The sequence below is a fragment of the Anabas testudineus genome, chromosome 15, assembly GCF_900324465.2.
Source record: "Anabas testudineus chromosome 15, fAnaTes1.2, whole genome shotgun sequence".
Classification (NCBI taxonomy): domain Eukaryota; kingdom Metazoa; phylum Chordata; class Actinopteri; order Anabantiformes; family Anabantidae; genus Anabas; species Anabas testudineus.
This window is the reverse complement of record NC_046624.1, coordinates 21248842-21271828: the sequence shown is the minus strand read 5'-3', so window position 1 is coordinate 21271828 and position 22987 is coordinate 21248842. Positions and strand designations below refer to the sequence as shown.

General features: G+C 42.0%; 1 protein-coding gene across 3 annotated transcripts in view; it reads right to left on the bottom strand.

Moving 5' to 3' along the window:
• Window positions 1-58: 58 nt before the first annotated feature.
• Window positions 59-22987, bottom strand: part of LOC113158775 (PH and SEC7 domain-containing protein 1-like) — a 30555-nt gene continuing 7626 nt past the window's right edge. For 2 of the 3 annotated variants that reach the window (XM_026354989.1, XM_026354990.1), the window contains exons 3-14: window positions 17022-17219; window positions 16852-16932; window positions 16458-16570; window positions 16319-16377; window positions 15522-15611; window positions 8234-8277; window positions 7445-7635; window positions 6955-7025; window positions 6227-6384; window positions 5984-6128; window positions 5684-5827; window positions 59-3999 (exon numbers count right to left, since the gene is read on the bottom strand). In XM_026354989.1, the coding sequence (XP_026210774.1) occupies window positions 3685-3999; window positions 5684-5827; window positions 5984-6128; window positions 6227-6384; window positions 6955-7025; window positions 7445-7635; window positions 8234-8277; window positions 15522-15611; window positions 16319-16377; window positions 16458-16570; window positions 16852-16932; window positions 17022-17219 (1609 nt within the window). In that variant the 3' untranslated portion in view covers window positions 59-3684. Of the gene's footprint in view, window positions 4000-5683; window positions 5828-5983; window positions 6129-6226; window positions 6385-6954; window positions 7026-7444; window positions 7636-8233; window positions 8278-15521; window positions 15612-16318; window positions 16378-16457; window positions 16571-16851; window positions 16933-17021; window positions 17220-18480; window positions 18890-22987 lie in introns of those variants that run through there. The other variant, XM_026354991.1, reaches the window with a different exon arrangement.

The following is a 22987-nucleotide window of genomic DNA, read 5'->3' as shown; positions in this document are numbered from 1 at the left end:
AGCCCAGAACAATTATACATTTAAATGAAGATATGTGACTGAATGAAAATCACTCTGATTTGTTTTTAACGCGTTTTATTTTTGCCTCTAAGCCTTCAGAATGATACAAACATGTTGTTTGTGTTTCACTACGACCAAAACCTCACAGGATGGGACAGTATGTACAGCTATCGATGGGCGAGCAGAAAATAAAACTTCCACAGAAACTAAACTTTCCGTCGATCCAGAGACAACAAACAGAATAAATATACTGGTCCTTACGATCTGTAGAACCTGGGGTTCTAGATCAGTGGCCGGGAGCTCAGCCCAGCGACTTTATGGCTTCTCAGGGTGAACGTTTATTTACAGGTTCAGACACCGACACCGAGCTGAGAGCACGGTGCAATGATACAAGTGGTACCGGAATTCAGGAGCAAACAGGGTCCAGTCAGACCCTCCTGTGTGTCACAGCATCTGGATGGTGAAGATATAGAAGAAGAGAGGAGGCTGACGCACCAGACTGCACTGGGAGAACCAGAACCAGAACCAGGACGAATGAAAACTGATCGAGGGTCAGACCTTCAGCAACGGGTTTTGGCTTGTGGCTTCGGTCGGGGTCAGTCCAGGTGTCTCCGTTCTAACCGAGGCTGCTGTGACCTGGCTCTGCATCGATCAGCTGATCCTGGATACTCAGTTCTCTGGAGGCTGCAGGTGAAGATGCTGACATATAGCGACTGTATGTGGGAGACCCGGTTTAGGTTCTTGTTCCTGTGGAACCGATGACAACTTCCTGGTGTGATGCACATTGAACATGAAGCTGAGCTGAAGCCACAGCGTTTACATCTTGTGACATTTTTTATATCTCAGCCCCAGCCTCGTGGTTTGGTCCTGGAGCCCTTCAGTCTCCTGAAGTCAGTGGAGACGTGTGACCTGTTCTCTGCTCTGCCTGGAAGCTTCTGCTGCTTACTGGAAAACGTCTCATTGTTATTTCTGAGTCCGAAAACCAACTGGACTGCAGCTAAAGTTCAGAGGAACTCAGCACTTTGGTCTTTACAGAGACAACGTTCAAGTCGTCTTTCAGGGAGGATTTCAGAACACAAACAGAAAACCAGAGAGCAGAGTGATGGAGGAGGGTTCTCCTGCCTCATTCACAGGTATCTATGAAGCTAAACGAGGCTAAATGTAGGTCGGATCAGTCTGCTGCCACCAGGCGACCGCTTCCCGTCACTACATTTGTTTTCTCCACGTTTCAAACGGTTCAGGAAACACAGAGCTCCTTCTGTTCTGCATCCGTGCATAAAAGGGTTCTGGGACACACGTTGCAGTGTTAGTGCATCAGCAGCAGGAGGTCCATATGGAAGCCCAGAGCTGCCAATTATTCTGGAATAATAAGAAGTAATACTCTCCTGAGTCACTCATCATCATCCAGCTCAGTGTGTTTGAGCAGAGACAGCAGAGCTTTAAAATGTTCCTGTAAAACTCAGAATACAGCTGCAAATACATTAAGTGGGAAATGGAACCAGAGCACAAACATCCACAGATGGATGATGTTCTGCAGCAGCATCAGGTGTTTCAGTGGTTTCTCAGATGTTTACCTGGAAATGATGTATATTATATTATATTATATTATATTATATTATATCATATTAACAAATTAAATGTATGTTAATAGAAACACGACCATGTTAAATGTTGTCAGAATCATGTTTTTGGATCTTTTCCAGATAATATTTGTCCCATTAACTGACTGACTCTGTGGTTTGAAGTGGTCTTTGGAACAAATTCATCTTCAAAGGTGAAAGTTCACTGTGAACTTCAGGTCCTCTGTGACTGATGCACTGACTGCAGCTGTGGTGACCCCAGGTGGCAGCAGGAGGTAACTGCATGCTGAGGACTTCATTACCCAGAAACCTCTGGTGACTGGTGGTGTAGGTGACTTCCTGATGATTTGTATTCAATAGTTAAATGTTGTGTTTTTTTTGGTCACGTCTTCCAGCTCTTATTTCTGCTGAGCAACAGTTCAACAGGTGTAAAAACTCATCAGCTGCTCGTTTCATCACATCAACATAGAAACTTACAGCGAGAATCTGAAATCATCTTGAAATGACAGTCGGTACATAAACGTTAAGAGAAGAAGAAAACTCCTCTGATACGTTTCATCCAGGTGATGTGAAGAGAACGAGGATGATTCAAACATTCGTGATTCAGTTTCCAGCATCGTGTCCTCTCATCTGTTTCCAGCCCAGAGAGGAAAACTACAGAAGATTATTAACGACAAAACCACTGAATGGGCAGCGCATGGATTTAAACTGTAATCAGTGTACACATACTACAGCGTCATTCGTCACTAAAAGACACTGATGACTTATTTAATACACAGAATTAACTTACAGATTATTTTAAAGAGCTCGTTACATAAGAAAAACGCTCTGAGGCAGTTGGTTTAAATATAGGTTGTTGCTCCAAGAATAAAAAGCCTTTAATAAACCCGTTTTACAGGTGTGTTAAACACTTCCATAATTTCTGTCTTTGATACTAAACATAGGAAAAATGTTCATGTTTGTTAATTATTGAAGTTTTTCGCTAAAATCTTCTCTAATTAACTCCATTTATTCATTAACTGAACTTTCAGGTTCATTTCATTGTTCTTTCCAGGAATTTGTGAAGTTTGACGAGAAACGATAGATTTGTAAAATAAAGTTTTACAAAATCCCATTAATTCTGTGCATTAAGGACGTTTTTTTTTTTAATTAATTAAAAGTTAAATAGAAAATTTCCTTTAATCAGGAAATTACAAGCATGAAAACTGATGTTATCCCCGTTTTTCTATTTCATATATTGATTTTATTAGTCATTTCTGGATTTGTATAACAGTTCTTTACTAGTTCTTTATTTACCACATAATGTGGATTATTTCTGTAGATGGATTACAGTTTAAGGTTTTCTGTTTGTCATTAATAATCCTCCGTACGACAGTTTGTCTCCAGCAGAGAAAAACAACATAAATTAAACAAACTGCAGCGACACCATGAGCCTCCATCCAGCATGTCCAGTCCTTACTGAAGTACATGTCACTGCAGTACTACTGCAGTACTACTGCAGTACTACTGCGTACTAAGTGTGGAGGAGGTGTAGTTTGTTTGTTTGATTGGTGTTTGGCCGGGGGAGTCCTGACTCCAGAGTCTAACCCTCCCATCACTCCCCCCCCCCCCCCGTCCCTTGCTTGGTTGCCAAGACAACAGTCCCACACGCTCTGGCCGTCCCATATGGTCGGCATGGCAACCTGCTCCCCCTTTCAGTTGCTAGGAGAAGCAGAGTGATGGCGATGCAGGAAGTCAGTGTTTGTTGCTCTAAGAGTCAAAACATCAAAGTACCTAAAAAGAAAACTGGAGCGAGTCACTGATAGTTAGACTCAGTCTGCAGAAGGTCCCTGAAATAATAGATTTAACAGGAAGTAAGGCTTTTATTCTGAAACCCAGCAGCTGTTTTGACTGTCTGAGCTGCTGAGGTTGATGATTGCAGCGCAGTGACGGTGGTTAAGATTCACTTTTCAAACACTATTAGTGTTTCCTCCTCCTTTCCTCTCCTGACCTCGCAGCTCTAGAGGAAAATACCCTCAGACTTTTGACTGACGTTAAACAGAAAAGGTTGAAAGGAGGATGGCGCTTCGGGTCCGTCTCCAGCTACACCCTCTGGATGAAACCCTTATGCGGCCTCTTCCTGTTTGCTGCTCTCTTTCTGCAGCTCCGGCTGCTGGTTGTTCCCGTTCTTCTTCTTGCTTCCCTCTCTGGTGCTGCCGCCGGTCTTGGAGGATGAGGAAGATGTAACCTTTAAGCTCTTTGACATCTTGGTGCCGCGGGTTTTCTCTTTGTTGGTGCCATCTTGAGGAAGTGTGGGGCTGGAGTGCGCCCTCTGAAGGCCGCCGTTGTCATACAGCCGAGACTCGAAGGCCGCCAGGTCCTCGTCTCCGCTCGACAGCTTGGCTCGAAGCAGCATGGCGTACGTACCGTAACGGGTTTTCTGGGCAGAAACAGAGACGAGTGTTAGAGAGTGTTATGATGGGTGGAAAAAAAGAGAAGGCAAAACACAGGAGGAGCAGAAAACCAACAAGAGGGTTCACAAAAGTAGTCTAGTGTTCAGATTATTCAAATATTCACCAACAACAAGTTTATTAAAGTTATTTTTTTTCAGAAATCTCTTGAAAGAAAAATTCTATGAATAAAACAAAGCAGAACATTTTCCATCGAATTATTTTCATTTTGATTTGTTTGATTTGTTGTATATTCAGGGTGTTTAATTTTCTGTATTAATCAGAAATGATAAAACCATTAAAATGTTTTTTGCTGTCTCTTTTTATTAATTAATATTTATATATTTGAAATGAACCAACTCATGAGTTGTCTGAGAAGTGATGCGGCCCTGCAGTCGACATGAAACCTGTGGTATTTTCTAATATCACTACAATAACTAATATTTTCACTGTAGTGTTTGTAAAGTTATGTAATTTTATATGTATTCATCTAAATTTCCCCTAAAGCTGCTTTATGCAGCACTTTTTCTCTTGTGCACTGTTCTATGACAATGGTTTGTTGGTTTTTACTCACCTGTTTAAAAAGAGCTGCACAGTGATGAAGCTATAAAAACATCTGTGTAAAGAATTATTGTGAATCCACGCAAAGAAATCATGAATTCATCAAAGTAATACTTAGTACTACAGAATTAACAGGATCCGATGTTAGAACAGATTTTTATGATGATGCTCTGTTCTTCAAACTGAGTTGATTTGTGATCACAGTTAAACACTGAGAATAACGTGGTGTACCATCTTAAATCGTTGACTTACAGTGAAAACCACAGGAAAAGTAGAAACTGTACCCGTGTTGAGAAACAACCAGGTCACATTCTGTTTCTATATATCTGTGTACAAGCACCTGAACACACCACATCTGTCTCACAGTGTTTTACTGTGTTTCTACCTTCTTGAGATTGTTACAAGAGAAGAAGCTGAAAAGAAACCAGAGAACACCTGGTGGATGATTTGGAACAGAAAGTAAACAGGATCTGGAACGAAGGAGCTGAAAAACAGCAGCATGTTCCCGACACAGCGTGTTTGTGTCTCTGCAGCCTGTTTGACACCAGACTGGCTGATTCAGTGACAGTTTGTGATGAGGACGAACAGAAACGAGACAGAAGGAGCTGCACAGAAGCTTCAGTCTGTCAGAGGATCGAACTGCACGAACAAACGAGAAACCTCATAATCATGATTCTATTAAATGAAAGATCCAGTTTGTCTGTTGTATCATTAATATCAGTCGTTTTATCTGCTTTGTGATTTATATTCTGATGTAAATACTTTTATTACAAACATTATTCTGATTATTTGGTCCTTTACTCTTGAAACATGAGTAAAGAACCTAAACTCCACAAAAGCTTTAGTATAATTAGTATTTACTCCACCACAGAACAGAGGGTAATACTGGACTTTTTCCTGTATCTGAACCTTTAGTTACTTTACAGATGCAGCTTGTTGTTCAACCTGAATGTAATGAACTAATAAAAGCTGATGTCAGAAGATGAATTGTTCAAATCAGCTCCACTGATCTAGTAGTAGTAGTAGTAGTAGTAGTAGTAGTAGTAGTAGTAGTAGTAGCCTATGTTACACCTAGGCGTGTGTGTGCGCGTGTGAACGTGTGTACCCCCTCACCTCGAACTCTAGGTACTCCTGTCGAACTTTCTGCTCCTCCAGCTCACGACCTTTGACCTTTCGGTCTGGTGTGGAGCCGGTGAGGTCGGCCAGCTCAGAGGAAACTGCCCTGAACCGGTTCTCGTGAGATTTGACCTGCTCCTCCTGTCGAGACAGAAGAAAAGGATTCTGGTGTTTGAGGAGTTTCAATTTTCTGGAACTTTGACTCTTTTTTTTCTTTTTTTTAACTATTTGAAACACGTTAAATATTTCCTATAAATATCTGTGCTGTGCTCTTCCAGCTGAACCCACAGTTTGTACCTGGGACAGTTTGGTGTTGGATCCCGGCAGCAGAGGACGACTGAACCTCTTCTGGGAGCCGATTGCAGCCGGGAACGGAGGAGCTGAAAACATGGCTGCAACAACGTTGATGCGCGTGATCCACGACTGCATCTGTTCTGCGTTTCTGCAGCGGGCAGGAAACAAAACACATGGTCTGCTTTTGAAATCATGGAAGAAGTGAGTTTACTAAAAGGACAGAACTGAACACATGAGGGGTCTTACGGGGCCTGGAACAGAAAGACTCTCCAGTCTGCGGTTCTCAGGTAGAACACGTTTGGCCTCTTGCTGTAATCAGCGGCTCTCATGGCCAGAGAGTGATGGATGGACACGGCGTTCTTCACGTCCTCCTCCGTCAGCTCTCGTTCTGCACGGTACTCGTCCTGTCGGATCAATTATTTCTCCATCACCGTGTTCATGTGCAGCATGAAGGTTATTTCCTGTCTTTTTTCAGCATCACGATTCTCTGAGATATACTGGTGCTTTGTTATTTTCTCTGATTTGATGTCAGAACAAAAGAAATGTGCTATAAATATGTTGATCTGACATTTATAACACAGTGAAATCTTAAGTTTTTAGTCAGGGATGCAGCTACAATTGGCCAATTTCACTTTTAGCAACTGAACTGAATCAGTACGGAGCCATTCTGTTTCCTGAAGCAGTTCAGGCTTAAAATTAAATATCAATATTCAATATTTTGAACTTTTAGATTATTACTTGAGCGTCCTACATCTGCCTCTGTGTGGCAAAGTAAATGAGCACAGACTGAAATATGAAAACACGGCTACAGAAACGATGTCAGACTGAAACATTTCAGCTCTGCAAAGTGAAAAGTGGTTAAAAATAGGAAAACTCATCCACTCTGACCCACAAGTGTGTTTCTGTTTCTGATCTGGGACACACACAGTTAAAAATAGACCAGAGGGATGCTGGGAAACGCAGTTCAGAGATACCTTCTGCAGGTAAAGCACCAGACCCTTAAGCATGGCGTAGAAAGTCTTCCACCCTCTCTTCCCCCGCGGGGCTGCAGGAACAAACAAAGCAAGATTCTTGATTTAGATTTAATTTACATTTGCAATCTGGTGCTGAGCAGACTGACACCTCTGAAATCCTTATCTTTGTCGAAATAAACTGCAGAAGTGATAATTAGGGTCTATCTGGCCATAAATCATAATGTACTTTCACTCTGGATGAAAATGTGCTGGTGACTTATTTTCTGTCTTTCAAATTCACAAATTAAATATAATTCTGGATTCATACATGACATAAAAACCATCATTTGCTGCTCCACAATTTAAAGTCAGTGCCTCTGATATGGGAAAAGGGCCACAAACAAACAAACAAACAAACAAACAAACAAACAAACAAACAGAAAAAACAAGGTCTTATTTCTGAAACACACTGAATAAGCAGTAGAAGAAGAGCCAACTCAGGGTGACGTACTTCTTTTTCCGTCTGGGTCGGCGTGGACTTTCCGGACCAGAAAGCCGCTCTTGTAGAGCTCGGCATCGGCCTGTTGAGCGACGCCCACCAGCGGGTTTCCTCCACTCCCGAGCCGCTTCATGGTGTGGGAGGCCGAGTCTGTCCGGACGTCAGCCAGCTCTGACATGGATTTCCTCAACTCCTCCTCGTCGCTTCAAAAATAGAAGAAGGATGATTCTTATTTTAATCTTCGTCTGATCCAATTCCACCATTAAATCAAATCTTCTTCCTTTAAATACTTTACTTTCAATATCAACATCATCATTTCCTTTTTTTCAACTTCCCACTGTCTCGTTCTCCTCTGACATCATTATCTTATTATGTGGTTCCACATGTGCCTAATAAATACACAAGTTCTATCCTGTCATCTTATGTTTTTATACCATCGTTAGAAACTGCTGCAGCAGATGAACAAAATAACAAATAAAGGGTTAAAAGACCTAAAGAACATGAGGGAGGACAGATGCTAAATGCAAACACAGCGTGTGTGCGTGTGTGTCCACATTGAGCATGGGCGTTGGGATGCTGACCTGTAATTACAGTGAGGGAAGAAGAAGCAGGGAACAGTTACCGTGGTAACAGAGGCTTAAATAAGAGTCAGGGCAGCAGGGACACACACACACACACACACACACACACACACACACACACACACACACAGTAAATCCACCCACACTACACTGAAAACACAGATGAGCAGCTGAACCAGTAGAAACCAGCAGATCGTTCAAAGTGGAGACGGGAACTTACATGGTCCACTGAAGCTTCTCTGTCTTGATGGAGCTGTAGAGAGTCTGCAATGACACACACACAAAGTCAGACACATGCAGACGTAGCTCACAGCAGTTTCAAAATTACCCCCAAAACTACTGTGTTTGAAAAATCTCGACATATATTTTATATATTTGAAAAAAAAAAAAAGGAATTCTCAGTGGACGTAAGTTTGAGTGAGTGAACCGGTATCACGCTAAAGTGAACTGTTAGTTACTGACAGTGAAGCTTCCAGAGAACAGGTCAAAAAGCAATGGGAGAGATTTCAGCTGCAACTTTTAATGTTAAGAAGAGGTTCCTGACATCAATTTATTCCATGTGCAAAACGTGATACAATGGAAAAGAGTGAATAAGTGTTCTGTACACAGAACAGTGTGCAGTGTTTTCAAACTGGGAGAGTGACAGCTCACTGGGTTTAAACTTTAAATTTAAAAGAGTCCTAGAGTTTACCACAAAACACAGGACGCTGAAATCAGACGACAAACCATTTTAAAATTAGTTGGTGTTGTTACTTCAGCATTTTAACCCAGACCATGTTTGCCTAAACCTCACCAAGTCAGTGGAACAATGAGAATCTGAAGCATGATAACAACCTACTGAGCCAAGTGGAGACCTAGTCTACTGAACCACCACCGAAGCAGGTGGAATTTACCATGTGACAGGTGACAGGTCGAGGCCAATCCTCTAATGTTTATTTTACCTCCATTGCAGCTATTTTCAGGGAATTCACAGGAACATAAAGTAAATACAAAGGATTATTATCACATTATTTTTTAATCATTTCTACATCTGTGATGACCCTATGAGATGCTGTGATAGAGTCAAAGACTTAAAGATGACTTTTTCCACCTTCAAAAGCACTTTGACGTTTTCTGGACGTACTGGATTTGAAACTAACTCTGGCCTCTCGTGGTCCATAAGTCGACCATAAATACAAATCAACGCACACACAGCACAAAGACTCACTTATTTAAACCTAAAACACAGCATTTCTCCGGGTTCTACCTTCTTCTTGCGGCTCTGTGGATGCTGCTGTCCATCCTGGGTTTTCCCCAGCAGATCAGGGAAGGCCAGCGGCTTCAGGGAGCGAGAGCGGGGGGTTCTGGGATACCTGAACGGGTCGTTGTCTCTTGAATCCCTCCCGCTCCGAACGGAGCAGAGCGAACGAGACCGCATGCGGCCTGTGGAGTGGATGCTGTTGACGCCAATCATCGCAATGAATTCAGAGTCCAGAGGAGGAGGATTCGATGTGGGTCTGATTCGGGTTCACAACAGTCCGACTGGACATTACACGGTCTTTACAGGTAAAAAGCAGCGATCCAGGAAAAGAGAACTTAGATTTGATGATCCAAACTGAATTAAAAGGAATGAGGCACAAAGAGAAGCTTTAAACCCATCACAGAAATATGGCTTTTAGAAGAGCACGCGACCTCTAGATGACCTCTGGGGGATTTAAAAAAAAGGATTTAACAGATGTTTCCCTGTGTGAGCAGCATTCAACTTAATGTTCATATGATCAGTTTAAACCAAACTGATCAGTTTGAAGTAAGAAATCACAACTTTCAGACAAGGATTTTAGAGTTTGATCCAGGTTTGATGGAGTTTCCACAAAAGAAATATGAAGTTTAAACAGAACCAGCAGAGGAAATGAGGATGATTAAAACAGAAAGGAGCGTGCGATGACGGCTGGTTCTGGGTGGACTAATTCAGGATGTTTCAGTGTGGATTGATTGTGGCCTCAGAGGAGCTAAGCCTGCGGCATTATGAATTCAGCTCTATTCATTATGCATAAAAACACAGCAGCGTTTCATCCAGTTCATAATCCTGCTGGCTCACAGGCGCCGGCTCGCTCAGGTGTCGGGAGAGAAAAACAAAAAGACGCTGCCAAAAACCATGTGACCGCCGAAGGACAGTGTAGAGCGACGTTGGACTCAACCTACTGCACAATTATTTATTTATCTATAAATCTGCTGCAGATTATCACTCAGAAGAAAATCCTACACCGAGTTCCCACACAAATCTGTGTTTGGGAGGAAAATATAATTAAAAATCATAACCTTTAAAAATTTGCTGGCATTTGGAAAAATTTTTTACATCAATGATTTAAAATGAGTTAAACAGCAGAAATGAGAAAAGATGAATGATCACTGATTCATTTCAATATCTGAGCTTTGAAGTCTCAAAAACACAGAAAATATCTGTTGTACCAACAAATATTTTCTGGTTAAAAAGTGTTTTCAGACTTTATGTATTACTGTATATTTGGATATTATTTGGGTTTTTAGGTTGAAAATAGCATTTAGGAATCTTTATACATGCATATATACATGTTTTATACAGACATATACTCTACAAGACATTGACTTACATCAATCAGATGCAACATTTTTTTTTACATTAAAGTTCTATCTTTGAACATGTATTTGTTGTTCAGGAGTAAGATATAAGAACAATTAGGTGTTCAAAATATAGATTTTTACATATATTATTTAATCTCTTGGAAATCCTCTTTACTATGCGATTTAAAAGAGAAAATTAAACTTAAAAAAATAATTGACTAATGTCTTAATGTCTCAGAATGAATCAAATCTCCAATCTTTGACAAAATAGGTTTAAAAACAAACTCAGCGGTTTCATCACACTTTATATTACACTGAATTATTGATAAATCATAAATTGTTAAATTATTGTCAAAGTCGAGTCAGCTCACGTCACATCGACACACACACACACACTTCAAACAGTGTGTGTGTGTGTGTGTGTGTGTGTTACAGTCGAATCAGCCGCTCACACGGTGCAAACGAAAAACATCCAAACTCTGATCTTCGTTCGGTTTGTTGTCGGTCTTCCTGATGCAGCAGAGACGTGTCGGTGGTGGAGAATCCCTGGACTGCAAATAAAGCTGCGTGACGGAGGACAAGCAGCAGCAGCACCGGCAGTTCACATCCAAAACATCCACCCAGCAAAAAAAAGATAAGAAACAGAAAAGGAAAACAGGGAGGGAGGCAGGGCGAGCGAGCAACACCCACACATGCAGACAGAGAGAGAGAGAGAGAGAGAGAGAGAGAGAGAGAGAGAGCACCCCAAAACTGACGTCAGCCTCCTCCAGCCCCGACTGCTGATGGAGGGATGATGGAGATGGAGAAGAAAGAGAGCGAAGAGCTGCCGAGTTCCTCCTGTTGCACTAAAAGACAGAGAGAATCCCTCCTTCCTCCTCCTCAGGTCTCTTTAACTTCACTCCCACTCTTCTTCTCGTCCTTTGCTCGTCTTCGTCCTGCAGGAGAACCCCTGCGTCAGGTGAGCTCACTCCTCCTCCTTCTCCTCTTCTTCACTTCTGTTATTTCTCCTCCTCCTCCTCCTCCTCCTCCTCTCTGCTGAGATTTGAGGACTGTTGCTTGCTCTCTCTTCCTCTATCTTTTTCTCCCCTCACTCTCTCAATGCGCATTTTCTCTCAGCTGCTCCCTCAGCCAATCAGAGCACGAGGATGTGAGCATCAGCCCGCCTCCCGTCTCCCCTCTATGCTGTCAATCACGGAGGACTCAGAGCTGAATGTAAAAGCAGCCGAGAGACGTTCAGCGGATCAACAGTGAAAAATCAGCTGACAATATAAAACCCCCCCAGTGACTGTCCACAGCCTCTGATTCTATTAATACGCTGCTAAATTAATACATTTATATTTTAACAATAAAGAAAAGGGTTTCCCAGTGTCAAAGAATAGTTTTATATTTTTATACGTTTGTACTGTATATTAGCAAATTTTATATTTAGATGAGAAACATTTTTATACTCTTTTAGTTCATATTTAATATCTAATTTAATCAATAAAAAAAATGCACTCGGACAGTAAACTGGACAGGACCTACACCGTATTTTCTCTGGAGGCTCAGGTCTTTCAACACCTGCAGCGCCATTCTGCAGACTGGACAAAGTAATAAGGAGACCTGGCTCTGGTCTGTAGAAGGAGCTGGACCCTTCACTACATGTTGTGGCTGAGAGGAGGATGTTGTACAATCTCCTCTCAGCCCAGGACAAGACAATCCCTCCCGCCCCCTCCATGGTGTGCTGGCTGGACAGAGGAGCACATTCAGCCAGAGACTGATCACTGCCAAGTGCTTCACAGAGAGCCACAGGAGATCCTTTCTTCCAGGGGCCAACACACAGTACAATAGGAGGGAGCCAAGTACAGATCAGATCAGACAGAGGATATTAGATTTACACAGATAGAAATGTCTTTTGGAGCCATTTCTAAACAAGGCAGATTCTGACTTCATTAGTTCAAACACTTCAATGTAAATACCAGGCACTGAGAGATGGAGCCACGTTCTCAGGTCTAAAAAGACCCAAACTGTCTCAATCAGTTGAGAGCACACTGGTTCAGATGACCCGGAGTAATCTAGGAACCACCAGTAACCAGTTTCTAGGTCTGCCATGAACTGCTGCAGGCACACTTTCTACAGGTGAACCCAGTTTTACATCACAGTGGACTGTAAGGCTGTCGTCCAGGTAAGAAGCTCCTGCTCCAAAATTGACACCCAAACAATAAAGAATGCACTAGTTCCTGGACTTCCAAGCCAAAGATGGTTCTGGCAAATGAGAGGGCCACAATGAAAATTAGCTTTTAGCTTTATTGTAGAACAAGATGGTAAACTTGTATATACTTTATATACAGATATGATATCATCACATCTATCCTATCTGTTCCATCCATTAGAGATAAAACTCATCCCTGCGGAGCGACTGTAGAAGTAAGTGAAGTATCTGCTGTGTCCTGCTGGATTCTACTGCTAAAGAAGCCAAAGCAATGAAACCAAATCCAGTAGTCGATATTTCTGCCAAAGTACTAAGCTGAAAAGTAGAAAAAGCAGATTTAAACTCCTGGCATTCGGCTTTGGTTTCTCAAGGTGCTTTACAGTAAGTGCAAGAGAGCAGTGGTTGGTTTTTCTGAACAGGTTTTCATAAGATTGCTGAAATAAGGTCTGTGGGTATCATCCACATTGTGGAGATTATCTTAATGGATGTTTAAGTATATAAATATTTAATATTAAATATTAAATATATTATTAAATATAACGTCTGTTGAGAAATTATTTCCTGCAACAATCAAAACCTGGTGGAAAAATCCCACTGTCTTAGTGTTGATGCCAACATGTACAGACCCCAAATTTATGTTTGTGGAGACAACGTTCCTCTTTACTAGAACCATGACCAGTGATGCCATTACTTTAGGTCTAAAGGTATTGGGCCCTGTGAGTCTATGACAACGCTCCAGTTATCAGTGTTTTCCACCGGGTGGGACCCGATCTAGACATAGAAATGACAGCGAACACTGGTGCGAACTGTGAAGTCAGCAGAACTAACTGATGCAGAACTAACAGTACCTGTTAACAACGTGTGGTAACGAACAGCTGATAAAACAACAAAAGAACAAGTTGCTTGTTTGGAATCTGAAAATACGAAGAGACGGTTAATTCTCTCCTCGCTGAGCATAATTCATATTTTTCTGTTGTAAATATTCTGCATTCAGTCTTTTTGTTCTCTTCTCAGAGTCAGTGCTGCTGCCCACACACCATCAACCATCAAACCAGACGAGCTGAAGGCGGGAAACAAACACACACACACACCCCAACAGAGAGATGATGATGATGATGATGATGACGATGAGGATGATGATGGAGGTGAAGAGGTGACGCAGATTCATGTTAATCGCTCGGAGGCTGAGATTGAAAAACTGAGATGGAAACAAAAGAGTGGGAGAACGAGACACACACACACACACACACACACACACACACACACACACACACACACACACACACACACACACACACACACACACACACACACACAGCCTGAGGGTCATGAGGAGTGAAGTTAATGCATCGCTCTTTTTCCTTTTTCTGGTTCGACAGTCACAAGCTAAGGAGTGTGTGTGTGTGTGTGTGTGTGTGTGTGTGTGTGTGTGTGTGTGTGTGTGTGTGTGTGTCAGATTTCAGTTTGATACCACGCTTTTGAGGACATTTCTACAGCGTGTATGTGAATCTAGTACAGTTTGTTATTACTGTCACACTAAAAAAGAGCGTTGGGTTCTTCGGCCAAGTACAAACTGAGTGGAGTCGTTTGTACCAAACGGGTGATGTTGGTTGTGCCAGTGGCCGAGCTACAGTCCTATCCGTCGTTTAGCACTTTATCCACAGCAACAAACATCACACATGCTCACACTGATTCACACAGCCGTCTATGTTCTGCCATTGAATTTAATAGACATTAGCTGAAGTCTGCTGAAAGCTTGTCTCCCTCTTTTGTTGTGAGCTGGTGATAATGTGATAATTCTTTGATCTTTGTCCTTTAATTTCCTAAACCTTCTTTTATAATTGACATTTCTTGTTTCCCGTTACTATAATAGACTATAATAACTATAATAGAGTAGTAAATAAAATAAATAGAGTAGTAAATTGAGCTTCTTGACTTTTTCTGTCACATTTTTCCTCTCTTGTTTTCTTGCATGTTTTTGTCTGTGCAAATGCGTACAACTATAAATTTGTTCAGAAGGATTAGAATGGTGTCAAGAGGTCAGCAGGTGAGCTGGAAATGCAGAAGATTCACCCTCCTTCTGTTTGGATCAGTTCAGTGGTCATACAGACCATGTCCTCAATGTCTTCACTCTTTTCGCAACATCTTTTAGCTCCAACTCCAACAAGAGCCACTCGGTTTCATTTGCTGTGGTTTGTAGTCCAAACATGGCTCTTTGGGGGTGTAACTGCAGAGTGACAAGTATAAACGCTCCACAGCGAAGGTCACTTGTGTAGCCAACATCGAAGCAGGAAAAAAAGAGGAAACAAGCTCAGAGATCAAGTAAGATCGTGGATGGAGAGTGAACCGTCTGCTGTGATGTCACTGGTCACCAGTGAAAACATCAAACATATTTAAAAAGTCTTCTGAGGATTAGTGGTTTTACTGCACATCACAACGTTTTCTGCCAAATGTCAGCAGCCTGAATTTAGGAGCAACGAGCCAATCACATCCACACTCAGCTCAGCAGTCGTTTGTCGTGTCGCCACCTTAACACTGATGTGTTTGTGTTTTCCCAGTCAGACACGTGCTCTGTGTGTTTAAAACGATGCCTTGTCTACTGTGGACATTAATGACAAATGTCTACAACTTGAGACAGAAGACTGAGCGACTCACTGCTCTAATTAAAGAACTGGTTTTGCTGTGACTTTTTTCAACCAGCAGGATGCAGCTTGTGTTTGTGTTAGTCGTACTGTACCTTGAGCAGATCTTTGGGAAAGTCTTTTCCATCGTTGAGACCTTCCAGGTTGGAGATGAACTGACTGCAGGACATCCTCTTTCCCACGTTCTACACAAACACAAACATTATTACAGCAGTTCTACTATTGTTTCTCACTTCTTTTAGGATTTGTTTTGGGGGTAGACAGTTCTCCTCAACACATCATCTCGTTCACTGCAAACACACTTCTCTCCTGCTGCCTACTGAACTGAACCAAATGTCATGTTACACGCTGTCAAGTGATTTCAGCCACTTGCTAAATGTTGTGTTTGAGAACAGTGACGTCACCTTTACTTGACGTAGAAAGAAAGTAAACACAGGAAGATCTTATTCTGTTTTACTGCAACATAGAACAACTGCACAACCGGTGATTATCTTGGCAACATCAACAAAACCCAACAGATGCTGAATGCACACAGGCAGCGGCTCAATCAACAACTGAACTAAAATGTCTCTGTTCTTCTGATCTGGCTGCAGACGATGCTCGGTTCAGTCTCAGCGATCTGCTCTGAAACAACTCTGCAGCTCTCTGACATTTACCAGGTTTAACAGGTCAAAACTCCTCTGACTGTTTTCTGAACCACCGGACTGGTTTTATTATTACTGATGAAAGTTACGGACAGAAAAAAGACAAGAATTATCCTTTAGGTGCTGAGAGAAACTGTCCAGCAGGACAGTGAACTCAGCTCAGTCCATTTCTGTTCGTATCTATTCTAACTAAATAAGGAGTTCAGGTGAAACACTGAGAATAAAACATTAGCTCTAATAGGACTCACGTTTCCATGAAGGTCTGTGTTCAGCAGCATCACGGCACAGGTCAGAGTGTGGACGCTGTCTGAGAGAGAGAGAGACAGGTCAAGTAGAGAGACAGAAACAAGCATACATACAGAGAGAGACAGACAAAGAGACAGATACCTTCAGTGGTCAGACTCTCTGGGTTACACTGTCTGTATCTCCTGGAGAAATGAATGAGGACTCTCTCTCTCTCCTGAGTTTCTCCCATCAGAGCAAATTGTGTCAGAAGCGTCCTGAAGAAAAAAGGTTTTATTCGTCCTACGTCAAAAACCTGCTGCAGGTACATGGACAAAATCCCTGTGTTCCATCTAATTATTTAGATTTACTAACTTATTAACTAACCTTACCTCATTCCCAGCACCTCTTATCCCCAGTTATCATTTTTTACACTTCTTGTGTTTCATGTTTTATTTCAAACCATCTAATTACTTCAGAATTTTAATAACGTTAAATATGTTGTTTTACAATGGTACAATTCAATTCCTCTGCTCGTGCACAGGTGTGAGAAACTGACCTGAGTGCCTGGTCGATGGTCAGACCAGTGAAGTTGAAGTTACTGAGATATTCCTCTGCCACCATCTGACTGAACTCATTACTGCACAAACAGAGAGAGAGAAACAGTGAACTCTCATTCTTCAACACATCATGTGCAGACAGACTCTAAACACAGAGCTGGACACTGACTTCTTGCTGAGGTGTCGAGCCACATCAGACTTTTTGAAGCCGTCCAGGCTGTAGAGGCGTTTGGCGAGGCGTTTGGCAGCCTGCAGGTCAGCCTTTGTGCCGTTGGCTAAAGCATCATCGCTGCCGCCAAGCGCCAGACGCTCCGCTACATCGGCCTGCGGATAGAGCTGCTCGGGGGGTCGGTTCACTGGACGCTCCCTGCACAAACACAACCAGGACTCAGAACAACAACGACCTGATTTCAGACACTACATTCACATCAACTTTTTATGTTGATGGTTTATTTTCGTGTTTGTAAGAGACGCTGAAGAGTCAGGAACAGGTTTTATTAAAAAGTGTAGAATCTCTGATGGTTCTGACAGCAGTTACAGGGCAGATCTAGGTAATCACTAAAAGTCTCATTTGGTCACACCTTGTGAAAAAAGAAATGTGCAAAGATGCAGATTAAGAAATAAACTTCCACAAACTCAGACATCCTGACAGATACAGAGAAGTTAATTCATAAGTCTGTGTGTATGTGTATGTGTGCGTTATCATCACACTGCTGTAACCCCGGACACAAACTTCTCATCTTGCATCATGAACTTCTAATTCAGACCTTTTCTTCTGTGTCTGCACTAATTCAGTTTATTTCCCCGGTTACCAAACAAACAGGAACTGGGTGCAGCTTCGTGCAGCTCGACTGATCGCGATAGATACAATCCAATTCCGTTGTATACATGCTGTACAATGACAATGAAGGATATTCTAAGGTTATTCTATACGACATGAAATAATCATTTAAACTGATATTTAACCCTAACCCTAAGTCGTGTTGCATTTAAGGGTTGCTGAAATTTACAACACTAAAATAACATTTTAATCTGTTGATGACATGAATGCTTGAGTTTAGTCCAGATTTGTTCCACATGTGCCTCATAAATCAGGTTTTTACAGTAATCTAACATGTTCAGATTTTAGGTAAAAGTACAAATGAAGCAGCATCAAAATCCACTGAAAGTACCAAAAGAAAACATTCAACTTTTTTGAGCCTCTATGTTCTGAGAGCTGCTTCGTCCAGAGTATCTGTGCTTTAGTACAGTACTTGAGTTACTTTCCATCCCCTGCACACAGTAAGTGTAGTAATTTCCACACTCACAGTAGATCAACAACCAGCTCAACCTGCCCTCGATGCAAATAATCATGTATCCAAATGAGGTGTAAACTCCAGCTGCTCAGCTTCAGATTATTCTGTTAAACTTGATATATTTCACATCTCACTGTGAACATGTTGCAGCACTGGATGTGGTTTTATTTCCTTCAGCAGCTTCACAGGCTGGAATCTATTTATAACCGAGTGTTTGCTGCTGCTGCTGCTGCTGCTGCTGCTGCGTCGACCGGCGTCCTCTCAGGAATCAAAATCGTCTCATTTACTCTTTCTTCAGCCGTGCACAGGAGAATTATTCTCATTGTAACGCACCTATCAGCTGCTGCTGTTGTGGAAATGAGTCCGTTCTCCATCAGCTGTTCTTCATCGCAGATTTCCTACGAATAAACTGGCTTTTGAACACAGAAAAAAACTGAACCATGAGGAGGAAATGAAGTCAGAGTTGTGAATGAGAGTCAGAAGGTGGAAGTGGATCAACTGCATCTACTTCTCTACATGAAGTCCAGCTTCCCTTCACTGCAGCAGGCTCAGCAGATTACACCTACACAGACTCTGTACTTACATATAACTGTCAGGTACTTTACTTGAGTATTTTCCTTTCATGCTACTTTGTACTTGTACTGCAAACAGCTGAGAGTGAAATACTGCGTTCACAACTGGTTTTGTTCATAAGTCGTGTGAAAAGTTCATAAATATTTGAAACTGTTATAAATGAATCTTCCCAAAAGTGAAGTGATGACATGATTTGTAGATTAATCTTTAAAGATGTTGATCAGTTACTTTAAATAAAATCATGGAAACTTTTCTGTAGAAACACTTTTCTCAAGGTTAGCTGGTAATTACCACGAATGTCTAATAACACTTACCATAGAAACTTAGGCATGTGACTACTTCCTCCAAGTTGTATTTATAGTGAAGCATTTCTTAACGATTTCCGACTGTGTGAGTGAACTCAAAGGGGAATTCCACTGATTTTACACACAAAGGTTGGTTGACTCGTCATGTCAGTGAAAACAGCCAAAGAACAGGAGAAACATACAGTCTGCTTTACAAACGGATGCTGTGACGTTTAAAGATGTGAGAGAGGCTCTAGTGGATGTGTGACGAGTTATTTTTGGAGTCTTCAGTTCAGATAAAAAAATAATAAAGATAATAAAAATAAAAATTTGACAAACCCACTGATGCAGAAAATAGTGTTTTTTACTGTAATTGTTCTTCTGACACAGACTTGGTTCGTCCTGGATGTCCAGGTGTCCCAGCTTTAACTATGACTGGGACTTGTTCTGCTCTTAGTGCTGACATCAGCTTATGGAATAGCATTTGTTATTTGTCTTCTATCCACTCTAATAAACAGCGTAAAAGATATAAACCTCTGTCTGATACACAACAAAGACCAGTGACAGGGAATCAAACCCTCAACTACCAAATGCCACCAGAAAATAAAAAAAAACATCAAGTGTTGATAAGAGAAACTGGCTGACAGCAAACAACAACCCGTCACAGGACCAAGCACAATCCTAACGGACCACATCAACTCGAGTTCATGTCAAGTTGCAGTGCAGCCACACGTTCGGTAAAACGTGAAAAAAAAGACAAATGTTCTCCGACCACAGCATCTGAAACGAGGTGAAAAGTCGTCAGTGGCGTGGCCGTACTTTGTCTTCCTGCAGTCCAACACACATCAGATCAGTGCTGAGCACTGGGAACCCTGCTGACAACTGGAGCCAACCAAACCTGGACATGGTACAAACTATAGATGAACTTGATACAGGTACTCAATACTCGATACAGGCTGAACTCTACAAACAACAACTTTCCAGACACTGTTTAACACGAGGTGCCTCTGGCCACGGGGCCACGGAGGTAGTGCCTTGTGCAACCCAAAACCAATTTACCACCTTTTATCTCATGTTATTTCACCACCTGAAGCACTGACATCCATTGAAACAAAATAATCCAAGTGCTTATTTATTACTATTGGATTTCAGTTAACAGTCAGACCATTTATCACGATCTGCACTCAGGTGGAATCCTGAAGGAATTTCAGGCAAAAAAGGAAAAGAGTGACGTCAATATGCTGTGGTGAAAAAGTGATAAATTATTTGGATTTATCATCCAATTCCAGCTGCTTATAATTAAAACCTCTCGTGCAGTTTGGAGTTTGAGGAACGTGCACCACATCACGTCACCATGTCATCGTTATACTGTCTGTATCCTGTATCCTGTCTGCATGAAACATGCTGAGAGAGACAAACGAGAGAGAAACGCCTGGATGCAAGATCCTCAAATGTGTCGCTAAACTTCTGCAGTGCTCAGAGGAGACGACAAAGATCTCATTCACGGTTAAACAAAGACACCACCCAGGTAAACAGACACAGACCGTTACACCGCTGGGTCCGTAGTATTTCCTGGTGCACAGACGACAGAGAACTGAGTGAACATGAGTGCGGATGTTTCTGCCAGCCATTCCTTCCTCCACCAACATGACCCATTCATCCAGGACAGAAATAGCCTCTTCACCAGCAGCCAGGGAACCTCACTCAACAGGATGCCAGGAAATTCTTATTTTTTTAATTGTGCAGCCACAGGGCCACTGCACTGACTGCAGCTTCCAGAGATTTAACAGGAGTAGAAGGAGAGTGGATTATGTTACTCTGCCTGGCCTTGAAGAAAAACTACTTACACAAACACAAGCTGGATACTTGTAACTGCAATACTCTAAATAACTTGAAACATTAAACAGCAACAACAAACTGTTTTTTAATCGTACGTACAGGTGAGGTGACCTCTCCATCATCACATGCTGCTGACTGGGAGACCAGGTCAGAGAAATGTAGTAAAGTAATCTGGGTTCAACTCTGAAGAGCAGCTGCTCAGGTGCTATAATATCACGCAGATGACAAAGTACATGTGGATCTGTAGCCTGCAGGTTAAGAGTCAGGAGAATATTCTAAGGACTAGAATTCTCCAGATGAAATGAAATGCTCCACCAAAAACTAAAGTTTACAGGGTTTTCAACTTTGGGACAGGATGGGGGTTGTAAAGCTCTTATTGTCTGTACTGTGACACCATGTGCGGCTCCCCAAACCACAAAAGACACAACTATACAGACCAGACTCTGAAGACAAGCAGCCTGAAACTAAACAACTTCAGCAAAACAGAACCTAGAAGGGACAGTAAGTCAAGCTAGAGGAAGAGGAGGAACCCTGGTTATTTCCAGGGTGTGTCAGCAGCTTTCATTCATCCAAACTGAAACCACAACAACCAAACAACAGCGAACAGACTGAACGTCGTGCTACATGAACACGAAGGAAGGATTTCATTCTACTTTCCCTGTTTCACTGAGGCGCCGCTCGTCGGAGCTCAGTGGTTCCTACTGAAGGGAAATCTGGAAAAACACCTGAATGCCTTAATAGAGTTGAGCTCTCACATGTTGCACTCAGGCCTCACTCTGCTTCATCTTTAATAGATACTCAGTAGAAAAATTTAAATAGCAAACGTCCCGGCTCCAGAGGAGATCGTCTGCCTGGAATTCAGCAGAAAGGCCCGAGCTGAAAAACCCAGGAAGGTTCATTAGGGATTCTGTTTGAAGTGAGCGGAAGAGACGCCTCGGAGCAGAGATACTGCTGAGTCCGATCACACAGTTCAGGCAGTGTAACACTAAAACTGAACCGAACCAAGTCCAGAAAGGGTCTCAGACCAATCCGCACTTTGGAAATCTCTGTTTCCACAAACATACCATTTAGACAGAAACGTGGTTCTAAAACTGATTTTGTACAATATGCACATATTGTCTCCACAGAAACCGATACGGACATTTGTCATTAGTCATCGACTGACTAAAACTGACTGAAAGTGAAGATTGTGAATCCCACCGAGGCAAATTTCACCTCTGACATCAGCTTGGATGATGTCGATTTGATTTCTAATACTGATCAACTTGTTTTTATGCTGATGTGAAACACCTGTGAATGAAAAGTGCTGCAGTTAATCTGACTTGAGCTGCAGCACCACTCAGGGTGAAATCAAAGAATAACTAGCTGTGATTCATTAACACAAACACCTCACACTGAAGGAATCATCAAGTTCATGAGAAACAAAGTGCTGTTTCACAAAGTACAGCCAGAAGATGAAGGTGAAGGTGCTGTCATTCCGACAGGTTTGAATGTAAAGGTTAACAAAAGCTGTTCACGTGTCCTACACATGAAGATTAAATACTGACGACCAGGGTTTTAACTCTTCCAGGAGTTTCTAATATCTAACGTTGGAATAAACACAGTTCCGTTTAACAAGTGCACCATGAAGGTGTGCTAAATGAAAATGTCAGCTGTTCTGTTTTGGTTCCATAATTTCGAGGTTTCACAGCCTCTGAAAGAACATTTAGGGAAATCCAGGTCACTTTCAGGATAAAACTAAAAACCAGGAACACGTGCTGTGTTGCTGAAGGTCACACATCTCCATCTACCATCATCCCAGCGTAGAGTCCCTCCACCCGGGACTCCATAATTGTCCATAATTCATTCTGACATGTTGTTATTTATTAAGTCTTCGTTTGCAGACGCCGGTTACAACGACAAGCTACAAATCCTCAAGTCTGGACTTAAATACGCAACATCAGCAGAGAGAAAAGACTCTGTCTGGAAGTGACATTACTCCTAAAAAGTGCTTCAGTTAGTTCATAGAGATTGGTTTGTGTAGCAGACGTAGAAACATCCTGACTAACACCTATATTTCCCATGATGCAACAGCCTTCCTGCCTGGCAAACTCCACACTTCACTAGATACCAAACACAACTCCACCTGATCGTGTTCTGATTCC